This window comes from Mesitornis unicolor, unplaced genomic scaffold (genome assembly GCF_000695765.1).
Source record: "Mesitornis unicolor isolate BGI_N332 unplaced genomic scaffold, ASM69576v1 scaffold16715, whole genome shotgun sequence".
In the NCBI taxonomy this organism is placed as follows: Eukaryota; Metazoa; Chordata; class Aves; order Mesitornithiformes; family Mesitornithidae; genus Mesitornis; species Mesitornis unicolor.
In genome coordinates, this window is record NW_010187668.1 from 52928 (window position 1) to 65692 (window position 12765).

Below are 12765 nucleotides of genomic sequence, written 5' to 3' on the forward strand. Positions count from 1 at the left end.
ATACATCAACATAATTTGAACTTGATTTTGCATAGATAAATAAAGGTTCTTGAGGCAGGACATTCCATAGCATAATATTAGCATTAGCATAAAGAATATGTTTGTGGCTGAATTATAATTCCTTGGAAAAATGGAAAGGGGAGGCTGGAAATGATTCTGCAATAATTAATGGCCATTTCACCATAAAAAGTTCCTGCTTGCATAAAACTGAGGGAAAAAGAGATGGATAACTGCTGTGAGCCACAATGGAAAGACAGTCTTCCAAATAATTAAAAGCCAATTGGATTCTTAAGCAGGAAGTGTCACTCATCAACTGAAAAGTATCAACCTAGTAATTAACATACGTCTGTTTTCTGTCTGCACAGAACTTTAAAAGAGAGCTCGGCACATATTGAAGGTTTTTTTGTTGCTAGGATTTCACCTTGAGAAAGCTATTTGTTTCCAGCTTCCCTTTATTTGTCTTAATTCACAACTGCAGTCACACAATAGAAATAAAGATGGAAGAAATAGAAGAAAGCAATATGGTCACACTCACATGCTTTCTCCTTGAATTAAATGCACCCCTTATCCTGTGAGGTCCAAAAATAGGAAAGTGTTTTTGAGTCGTACATCATTCAAGGACTGCACTCTCTTTTTATTATCGTAACCATATTCTCTCTGGCCTCTTAATTCCTCCCCCCATCTGTAGTTTCTTAAGTGCTGTTGGAGCTACAGTTGTATTTTGAATCCCTAACCCACATCCTCCACTACTAGGGAGGGATTTGAGATTCATCATGAGTCACACACCACCTAAAGATGTGTAATCACAAATCTGCTTGCTGAGAAGGGATAGAAACAAAGAAGTTGCTTGTCCTTTGAGCACAACTCAGATGACTCCCTTTTCTGTTTCCTTGTGATAAAAATGATTTCTACTATTTCTGACTAGACAACTAGGATCAGCAAAAGGTACAGTGCTTAAAACACTTTTTCCCCCGAAGCCCTTGAGTTGAGTAACTAAATTAAATCTTTGATGAACAAGAACAAGCAGAGCAGTGTCATCTGTGGCCTTTCCCATCCCACACTGGCTCCAGTTCTGCAAGTAAGCCACCACGACCAAAGCCAATTCACTGAAGCAAACTAAACCACAGGGCAGCCCAACACAGTTAAACATGAAGTCTTGCTGCAGACAGAATGCTTCTGCCTTTAAAATCCTGCATCCTGTAGACTGCAAAATCCAACGTGACACAAGCTGATCTAAGAAAACAGTAAGAATCACAGCCGTTGTTTTCTATACACACAGAGAAAAAAATCCCTTAGAGATATGAGATCCTTCTGGATTTTCCAAGAATATTTCTAATTTTAGGTGAAATGTATTAACCTATTACATCTTACCATGGTCCCAAAATTATTTGGGGCTGATGGATCACCTTGATCTCTTTCAACAGAAAACCAACCAGAGTGGCAAATGACATAGCAAGTTAAGTTTCAAATCTTGTCTTTGATCATTTCTATCAGGCTGTCACATGAAGTTTGAACAGTTATCTACATCACAAGTCCTGGTAATACTGGCTTAGTATGCAGAAGTCACTGGGAGTTCCACCATCTATTTTAATTGGTACGAGGTCCCAGTTGTCCCAGTTTAAATCCCGGTTTTCCTATCCAAATTATTTTCTTGAGGCACCTTATTAGGCATTCAAAAGAGACTTTGGATATGTTAATAATAACTGGACCATTTAAATTTCAGGTTGGCTGCTTAAGAACACTGTATATGTGTTATCTTGCACAAGTATAAGAGGCTGGAGATTTTTTTTCTTCCATGTTACTTCCATATCTATAAAGAAGAAATTTATTCCTTAGCCCTTAATGTTTTATTAAGAATGTAATTTCTCTCTCTTTCCCAGCAAAGAATAACTGAAAGGGCTCTCAAAGACTGAACAGGCTGCCCAGGGAAGTGGTGGAATCACCATCCTTGGATGTATTTAAAAGCCATCTAGATATGGTGCTCATGGTTATGGTTTAGAAGTGTGCATGGTAGAGCTAGGTAACATTTGGACTTGATGATCTTCAAGGTCTTTTCTGACCATTATGATTCTATGATTCTAACCCCCCCACATTTCACCCTCATTTTTTTTAACTGGTCACAGCATTGACTTCTCACAGAAAAATGTGACTGAGAGGTATCAGAAATCACTGTGCATCACACACGGCTGTTGGATCCAGAGGCTGTGCAGAGGGAGTGCATAATGCACAAAATGAGGGAGATGAACTCTAAGGTGTGAAAGTACTGATTTAGATATTCACACCTGGGTACATATCCATGCCTCTGTCTACTTATCAACCCCTCACATCCTTGTAAGACTTTGATAATCAGTACCTTCAGGTTAAAGAGTACCTATGAATTAACTAGAACACAGTTCTATAGCAGTTTGAGAAACTATGAACTTCTATCAACTTCCTTTCTGATTTGGAACAAAATCCCCTTTTTTTGAAATAACTAATTTTCCCCCAGGTCTCAATGATCTTTTCTTAATGTATGTTGCCAGATCCCTGGTATGAACTTCACCTGAACATCTCCTCATCTGAGAGTCAAATAATCCACTGGGGAGACTAGTAACAAAATGCTGTGACATGTGTGTCTCGTTATTTATAAGCAGTTAATTTTTCATAATTTTCAAAAAAATGCACTCCTAAAAAAACCCAGAGATGTAAATGCCCTGTACATGTGCCTGGCAAATAGAAAGAAAAAGAAAATTGTTTAATTAAATTAAAAACTATTTATTCATTTCCTCAACTGAGTTTCTTTGATGAAGAATTGAATTATTCCTTAGACACCTTCTAGAAAAAGAAAGATGCTACCCTCCACAGTGACACACCTGTAGTGTGAGAATAAACTGCCTTGATACATTTACCTGCCATGGAAAATCCAATAAGCAGACAAAAGGATGAACTACCTTCTACAATGCTTGTCTTCTCCTAGATTAATGGCTTGGTGTTATTGCCTGCAAAGGATAGAAAAGCTAGCAGAATTCAGAAATTAGGATCAATTTTTGCTGTGGGTAAAATCTGCAATTAAATAATTCATGTTTTCAGTTTAGTTTGATCTTTGATTAATACTGAAGGAAATAGAACTTGAGTCCATTTTCTTCCCACTCCTTCCCTCAGCTGTACTTGACAGTCCATTTTATAGCGTGTCATGTGCTCTAGTTCCAATTTAGCCTGTCATCTAAACAAAAACTACTGTTTATAGCCCACTCCTCTGACTGCAGTTTGCAAAAAGGGATTTGATTTTTCATTTTCAATGAAAAGCCAGAAATTCTTTACACATGACCCAGAAAGAAGAACCAGTAATAAAAAAGTCAGGAACCAAACTGTGCTTTCTCAGAGTCAATGACTGATATTATCTGAGGCTAACTTGTTTTGGATCTGCTTGTCTTAGGGAGATAAGGGGGTGCAAGGGTAGTAAGCAAGTAAAACTCAGAAGGAGTTCGACATCTAATCTCCTTCCTGTGATTCCCAGCCTCGATCATGAAAGACAGTTAATTCATTTAGCAAAGGGTCTATTGAATTTCTGTCACAGTGTCTACTAAATGCCTTAGAGCAGCAAGACTGATATTTGAAGAAACCTTCATCTATTTTTCACCCTAAGAAGTGGGAATTTAGGGTTCAGTTACAGGGTGACAATAGCTGTAAAGACGAGTATCGTACAGAGATTAGCTCATGCCACGGTTGAAGTTTGGGCATAAAACCTCTGTGGGATTGTCCACAGTTCACTTAGTGTAACTTATTCACCAAAAGTTAAACTTAGGGTGGCTTGGAGAGTTGTACTGAAGAATGGCACCCTGAACATGGGAATTATGTAAAGCAGCTGTGGGAGAGAATGGGAGGAGGATAGGAGGAGGACAATCATTCTCTGGCTACACTCATGTTTTCCAGGATCACCATACATGATCAGCACCGCTGTGCTTGGCACAAGCACCTGCAGCATCATAAAAGGGGGCTTCTTTACACTGCATATGTTGTTTCCACTGTGTTTGCTGCCTTCACCTGAACCAGGCACCCTCTGGTTGTGACTGTTTGAAGGCCATCAAAGATGGGAAACAAACAGGAAACAACTGCTCCAACGGGTAAATGCTTCAGTGACAGAGACAATAACCAAGCCCCAATCCAAACCCCAAGTGAACAGTTCTGACAGTACTCTGACATGAAGATCTGATTTATACATTCCTGTCTGTGACTCTGATGACTTCTTCACTGTGATAGCTAGACTTGACACACAGAGAAGGAAGTAGTTAACTCTCATTTATGCTTTGAATGTCTTTTAAACTGAGATACAGAAACTTGGCAGTTGGTTCTTCATTATCACATCACTCATGTAGGAAAAGTCTTGCTTAAAAAAAGACCTGTTTCACACTGGGTTTCTAGAAGACACTAACCCATTCTGACCCTTCATGATAAGGGAGCTCCTGATGGAGGATCATTTTCTACAGCCGCTGAAAGTTTCTATGCTATCAGTTGCAGCAGTCCTGTCTATCACAGCTGTCAAGGTAGTGGAGAAGCTCTCCAAGAGAGCTTGCCTCTTGCTCTCTAAGATCTTTATATTACCAAGGTATAAAATAAATTAACATTCATGTCCTGCCTCTACAATGTTTTTTGCTGACTGTCTGCAAATCGATGTGAGAGATTCTGTATACGTGATGGAAGAACAAATTGAGGCCATTGGGGACTCTTTTTCCTGCAACAGTACAGAGATCAGCATTAAACATATGTGCCTGATCCATTTCAGTTCTCTGACCCTGCTCTGTTTCTGTCCATGGAGAACATGTTAACAGTTGGTTGGATGATTACCACACGGCAAAGTCCTGGCTTCAGCTCAGAGCCAGTCTGGCTCTCACACTACTCTAAAATTCATACAATACTGCTGCTGTGACTAGATAAGTCTCCCAAGATCTCCATGAGTGATAGTAAAGTTAGGATTTAAATGAGAAAATAAGTTACAAAAATGATAGCTGATCTGTCTAATAATCATCCATCTGTCTCCAAGAGACTACAACAAGCACTAATTATGTTGGATCAAAATGGGTCATTACAGCTACATTTTACAGCAAAGTCAGAGGTCTAGATAAGACACCAAAGGGTAATTAAATCCAACTTCCTCTCTAGCTTCAAGTCATGTTCAAGCATACCTAGCCTCTTCGTAGTAAATAGTTTCCTAACTTGTCCATAAGAACTTTTTCAAATGATGGAAGACTGTACATTTTCCTTAGGAGAGGCATGAAATTGTTCCCTAAATAACTGAGCTTGAAACAATCACCAATCATCATGAGAGAAGGTGGTCTTGAGGAGTCTCACAGTCCAGAACTGACTTTGCTGAAAACCTTTCCAAGAACAGGTTTGTTTTTTTGAAAAAGAAAACATTCTGTGGGCCTTTCAAAGGCTACTTGGGCACCACAAAATGTTCTTTCACAAAGGAAAAGCCCTGGGCAGTGGTTTGGCAAGGCTTTGTCACATACATTCATGCTGTTTTATCAGAATTTATAGTGAGAACTGCATCAGTTGACCTGTTACATTATCATTCATGACTGAATTTGGATCAAATATTGAGACAACAATACTGTAACACAAGTCAAATATAATTAATCTAGAAAATTCTAGAGAATGTGGCAAACAGGAGCTCTGATGCGCTGGCAGATGTCCAGATCAAGAACAAAAAGTGTCTGATTCCAACTTTGTATAAAAATAAGTAGTTATGAAAAAATACGACACTGAAAATGTAAGGTTTCACCTGCTGCAAGTCTAAATTGAATACATAGCTAATCTACACCACCAGCTTTATGAGCTGTAGATGACAGCAATAAAACTCTTGTTTACCATTTTGTGAATCATGTCCGACATGTCTTATGTGAACCATGTTATGTCTGATCAAATGTTTGCTGTTCCAGTTTTGAGTGCTGATGTTAAATTAATGACTCACCTCAATAAAATATCAACTACTTGTAAGAGGAGTTTCTGTTTCCTGTTCTGGCTGGTTGACTTGTATACTCAGTAATGTAAAAATCACTCTTTTGAAGCCCCCTCTGTGTTGTGCTTTTCTGTAGCCCTTATCATGATATAGTGGAAGGGCCAGATCCTGTCCTATGGTCACTTAGGCCAAAAGGGACAAGAAGGGGTCAACAAAGCTATCCTGTTGGAAGCTTTATGATTCCCCAGAATAAAGTAGCATAACCTGCTGTACCAGCCAGTCTTAGTAGCACCATGCTGTGTTTGGGAAAAGGGTGCATCTGGACGTCTTGGAGATCCGTGGAGCTGTTGGCAGATGTGTAAAAGCAGACCTGGGGCTGTTCTGAATAATTTCAAGAGAGAAAATGATTTCTGGATGTCCCTGACATTGGAAAGACTAGCATTTAGTCCAGCTTGCCTAAACCAATGAGAAGGGGCAAGTATTTCAATAAGAAGAAGTAGAAAGATGAAGGGACCTAGAGCATCAGATCACTGCCCTCTGGAGTAGCTCTTTCAAGCCCAGTCCTTTGTTTCTGTTTTATTTTGCAATTGAAATATTACAGGAATTCTTTCATTTAAAGCTGCTCATTTTCACCCCAGTCCAGCTCCCATGATCAATGCATCATGTTTATTAGAGCTGAATGTGGAAATCATTCTGCAGAACACTGCAAATAGCCTCAGGTAGTACCATGATAAGCCAGACCATCAGACAAAACACAGACAAGCAGTTAGAAAAACTGGCAATGCTGAAAGCAGCTTTCAATTTCTTTTATTTGTGGGTATGTGAACAAATATATATATAGAATTATAGAATCATTTAGGTTGGAAAAGACCTTTAAGCTCTTTGAGTCCAATTGTAATCCTAATATTGCCAAATATGTATGCAAGAGACATAGGCACCCATTTAAAAGGCTCTAGTTCCTGGGTTCAATATGTTAGAGTTCACTTCATCTTTTTTCTAAGGATGGCAGTTTGTCTTTAAAAAATTGGCTAAGAAAAATAATAATAAAAAGAATAAATAAAACACTTCAACACTTACATTCCAGTCTATAGTAACAAAGAAAGGGTGACGTTTAATTTCTTCCACGCCATCGAATCCAGCACCTGACAAGAGAATGAAAATCAAAATGAAGTCATGCATGACATTTCTTCTTCAGCCTTCCTACCTGTCTCCTCTTTTCTTCTAACAAATCGGAGTAATCATCTAAACATATCTTCTAGTCAATAAACCCTGAACAGTGCAACAGCCATAACAGTTTTAGGTTCTTCATCTTCAAATGCTGTCTTCAAATTTCCATGTGTACCAAAATCATCACTCTCAATAGTACGTTTCCTTCACCATTAAATTTAGGAAATTTAGGGAAAATCGTCTGAGATCTGATAATGAATCTAATTCCTTCATTACTTTTGCCTTATATCTTCACTGAAGATTGCATTTTTATTCCTTTAGTTCAATTTATTTGCTTCAGTGCTCTAACAAAAAACAACTGTTGCTCAGTAATAATTAAACAACTGTCAGAGATGGTTTAGCATGCCAGTTTGGGAGTTGATTTGACTTTATTAACAGCACCTTTCATTTTCCAGTAGGAGAAATAACATCTGGAAGCAAAGGCTTTGCATTGCAATTTTGGAATTAATTCTTGAAAGGTACCCAGCATTTCTTTACAAGAATGCTGAGCATCCTTGATTCCCAAAAGGACTTGGGATTCATAAGTACCTTGCAAAAGGCACTTAGTACCCCAGAGGACTCAGCTTTTTATAGGCAGTATTTCTCCTTTCTGAAGATCAGCATCACAAGCAGCTTCAGAAAGGTCATTTCTACGCAAGCTTTTTTAAAATGTGACATCTACTCTCCTTGTGCACAAGACATTACCAATGTTTGCCAAAATGCACTGATCAGGAATGGCTTCCTACAGCTTGTTTAACATTCACATTCAATGGATATGAAAAGCAAACACTTTATGAACATAACAAGCAGGATTGTCTCTCAGGCCTGCTGGATAGTAAAGCAAGAGGAATGTTCTTCTGATTACTTCCTCATCCTGGTAATCTTACAGTATAGACCAATGTAAGTGACCCACGTGAGGATGAACAATCCTAGCCTGTCATACAAAATGAGGTGATCAACCTCACTGAGGAGTGAGGTCCTTGGGTTGTTCTAGGCAAACACAACATAAAATCAAATCTTAGAAAGAGAAAAGAGGACAAAAGAGAGAACACAGTTAACATTGTCACTGCATAAGTCTGTTGCACACTTACAACATGAGTAGGGAATGTAGTTGGCATCCTCACTTACAATAAGGGTATACTTATTAAAGGCAGAAAAAAATTAAAAAGAGCAACAGGTAATGGTATGGAATGACTGAGTAGGCCTGGACTTTTCAACCTGGTAACACATGACAAAGGGGGTTTACAACAGGTAATTAAATGATGCTAGCAGAAATCAGGTTCAAAACAACCTGAAGGTGTTTCAGGAAACAGATAGTTGTGTGATGTTGAATTCCTTGGAAAAGATGATGTGGATGCAAAATCTTTGTATGGGTTCAGGAGGGGGTCAGAAAAGTATGTTGGAAAGAAATCTATTGAAGATTACTTCATTGACAAACCAGAAGAGGTTCAGGAAACTCCTTGCTTGACCTTAAAGCAGGTATAGACTAGGAGAAAAATAGAGTGAAGTATCACATCTGCTTACCCTATTCTTACTCTTCCCTAGGCAGTTGCTTATGACCCATGGGTACTGAACAAGACAACACTAAGACTTAGATAGTAATAAGACTTGTTCTGTGTCTTCGCTAGCACATGTTTTCAATGCACAGTCTAAAGTCTGCACTAGATACCCTTGGTAGATTCATTCTGATTTTAGCAACGCCAACAGAAACACAAAACAAACACAGTTACTCAGAAGAGAATTATATTAAGCAACTCTTCAGAGAAGAAGTAACATGAAAAATGTTCTGTGTTCAGCAGCAGCAACTAGAAACTTTGTAATGTGCAGTAGATGTTCTTTGCTACATAACATGAAACCTAAGTGCCAAACTGATTTCAAAGGACTAAGATAAATGCTACAAACACTGTAAGCTACTGGTATCATTCCCTAGACTGAGGATAACTACTGATGTATTCAATCTTCTCTGCTGTGTCCTTTCCCCCACTGTTGCCCTTTTCCCTCTTCTGTAAGCTTATGGATACATTGCTGTGTGATGTGAATGACCTGCCTTTTCCATATGATCTATTCAAAAGCCACACTTTTTGCTACTGTTGTTCTTTTTTCCACAAAACCACAGAAATCAGAACCGAGGAAAAAGCCCACCGATAGCTACTTCTCTTAGTGGGGAACCACAGTGTGCAGCAAGGAATGCAGTATGCAGTTGACAAAGGCATTTGTTTGAAAAAATGGGTATTTCCCACTAGGGGCCACCTCAGAGCTCTGGCACAGAAGGAATATGTTGTTAGGAGTGCCAGGACTGGACTCCATCTCTAGCTAGCTTAATATATTAAAAAGATTTAGGGTGGAAATAGCATAATTTTGCTAAAAGTGAAGCACTTCCAATTACTAGCAACTGAATTTACAACAGGGAGAAGGTTCAGTGCTTCTTGCAGTTTTTCTTCCCTGATCTTCCCTGTCATGAGACCTGCTGGGTTGTCCTCTTGGGCTGTGTGTTGTGGCTGCAGGCAGCAGTGTGTGGCCTGGTTCTCTCCTCAACTGGAGAGTGGAGGTGGCCCAAGGGCACGTTCAGGGACAGCTCTGGGAGCCTGGAGGGTCAACCCTGACTCCCAAAGTCCACAGGAGAGGTTAGACACCGGTACTTATGGTGGAGTCTCTCTGGATTTGCTAAGCATGCTTCAGCCATTCATCTACCATGTGTAAATCTGAAGTGGTACTGGAAAAAAGATGGGCTTTCATGGACAAAAAGAGAAGCTCTGGAGTGGTCATAACTGAAAAGTCTTGTTTCATGGGGATGGACATTTCTTGGCATATTCATGGGTATTTAGCAAAACTGATGAGGTGCAGTGTATGATGGCACACCATGTGACTGCAAATCTTTCACCTTCCTCTAGCTTTCTGGTTGCTTTTCAAACTTTAATTTTAATTTAGTAATCAAACCTATCTGTAAAGAATAATCAGCACAATCCAAATATGCCTGTGTGCCATCCAGACCCCTAAGGGTCCGAGAAGATAAATAATGCTTTCAGATCAAATTGCCAGTTTAAACACATTATACAGTGCAAGGATTTGTACAAAAGCAGCCTCATGTTAATAAGGAGAACTTGATTATCTAGGACTGTTTTATGCCTGTAATAAAAGTGTCTATGAGCAGTAACAGTAGAATGTTTTACTTGTAATTGGTTTTGATTACTGAATCATTATGAACAATGAATCTTGAAATATATTAAGGGGAAAAAGACCTATTAAATTTGAAAGTTGATTATATGGATATTCAAAAGGAGCAGAAAGAGTTCCCAGATAACAAAATTTTAGTGCCTCCACAGCTTCAGAATTATTTTTAGTAGACCAGAATTTTTGAAATATCTTCCTAAGGTTTATAAGAGTTACAGTCACTCTAACAAAGATGAAACTTGTTTTTTAAAACTCATTATATTATAAAACTGAAAAACAAAGTTTTCTATGTACCAAAGCAGAATGTATATTCTCTGAGAACATGGGATTAAGGAAATAAGAACTATTTATTTGGCTTTTACTCTGAATCTACTGGCTTATACTTCTACTCTATACTTTCTTGGCCAAGCTTCTCCGTTATAAGTACTTCAGAGGTTTGATACTGCTCAGCAGTGCAGGGAGTTCCTGAAATGCTCTTAACATTCATTTACCTACCTGAGTAGATCCAGGCCTTAGGGCAAGTAAGAATTAGTCCCCTGCCTAAATTCCTAGCAATGTAATGAACACCTTCATCGTACAATTTGCTTTCTGAGATGCTTAGTCCTTGTTTGCCTGGATATTTCAGTTAATTTCTTTTAAAAATTTTAAATTATGCTTGTCCACAATATGAAGTTTGTTGTACTTTATCAGAGCAATACTATGAAAGCAGTGTCGTGCAGACTATTTGTACAGCAGAGTGTGCAGGCTCAGAAAAGAACAGGTAGCGGCAGGAAGGAAGGAAGGAAGAAATGAAGAAGAAAAAATTTGTTCTAAAGCACAGGCACCAGATTTAAAAATAGACTCAGGTAAAGTGGATTACCAAATTCCTTCTCTGCTTTGTCTGAGCATCTCCCTTCAACTCTATTAGCTTATTTCCATTAATAATCCAAAGCTTCAAAACAAAGTTTCACAGAAAAATTTTAGAATACATCATCAATCTTTACTTCTATTTGTTAAAATATCAAAAACAAATGACATAAAAGCAAGATGTCAGTCAGAAGAAAATTATGTTCAAAGCTCAGCATCTTTCATCTTGCCAATGTTAAAAATACTTTGGAGCAAAATACACTTTCCAGATTTGCAAACTTCTGAAACAATGCCTGAAAAAAAGTGTTTGATCCGTAATATAGTTCATTTATTTTAGCATGCTTCATTAATTTTCCAAAGATTTTTCAAAACAGGATGTCTAAACCTACTTTTCTATTAACATCAGACTATTATTCCTTTCCCAGAAAAAGCTAAAATCCACAAAGTTGAAGTGTTTTTACCTACTGACTTCTGTACAGAATTTAGGCCAACCATTTTAGTATTCCTTCTTTTGTTACCAAGAAGTCTGTTTTCATCGTCCTTCATGCTGATTCTCAATCAGTTAAAACAGAGAAAGCCTTCAGAAGCTTTCCACTGTTATGTCTCAAATGTTAAGACCTATTTTTCTATTACTCTTTTACATTTTATGTCCTTGGATGTTTGTGTTATAAATAATCTCTTCCTTTCTCCCAGCCTTTCCAGTATTTCAATAAACCTCGGGTTTAAAACCTTGATATTTAGCATTTGCCCATTATTAAAAAGGAGACGATATGAGGGCTAGAATTGTCATGGCTAAAAGTAAGCAACTTTGCTTATTTTAGTGAGTAGCTTTTTATTTAAGGACTAGTATCCAGAAACTCCCACTGACTTTACTGGACCCCATTTTGGATGGATAGCAGCTTGTGGGAAGCCACAAAATGAGCTGAGCAGAACAAAAGCAAGAGATGGAGACAGGGAGGAACCAGCAGAAAGGAACAGAGCAGGGGAGTGGAAAAATTTCTTTATTTGTGGCAGCATCTTATTTTTCTGAATGTAGATTAAACCTAGAAATCCCAAGGCTCTAATTTTGTCTAATGTCAAACAAATGGTTTGAGAGCAATTGAAACCTGCTGAGAAAATGTGGTTTTCCACTATATTTTCTACAGGTAACTATGGGAGTTACCATTCAACAGGTAAAACCTATGAACAGGCATTCACTCCACAGGTGTCCCTCTGGGAGGAGAGGGGCCACAGAAATGTGCTGATGGACCAGGTCCCCATTCATGCTCAGCCCTGTGGGATGTCAGGTTGTCCCTTGATCCCTGTGTGGAGCATGGACTCTCAGGTTCTGCTCTCCTCACTCCTCACTGGTCACAGTGAGAGGCAGCCTGCTCCATACTCTCCTCTTTTGGGAAACAGCTGAGCCACCCTGTCTGACCTCTGCATGAGGTAGGGGCTTTGGATAAGTTACTGCAGCCAGGCAGAAAACATCCATTCACCTAAAATGTGAGTGTTACAGTACTCAAAGTAAAGCAGAAGGCTGGAGCAGCTCACACGCTGCCCCACCTGAAGCAAGGGACAGTGCTACCAGAGCATGAAAAAGTGAAAGGCACAGAGCATAGCAT

At 38.8% G+C, this 12765-nt stretch overlaps 1 protein-coding gene across 1 annotated transcript in view; it reads right to left on the reverse strand.

Annotated features, from left to right (window-relative positions):
* The window catches only part of LOC104541468 (ribosomal protein S6 kinase alpha-2), a 68598-nt gene that overhangs the window by 33045 nt on the left and 22788 nt on the right, over positions 1–12765 (reverse strand). The window contains exon 8 of the mRNA XM_010185536.1: positions 7016–7080. Within this exon, the coding sequence (XP_010183838.1) occupies positions 7016–7080 (65 nt within the window). The remainder of the gene's footprint in view (positions 1–7015; positions 7081–12765) is intronic.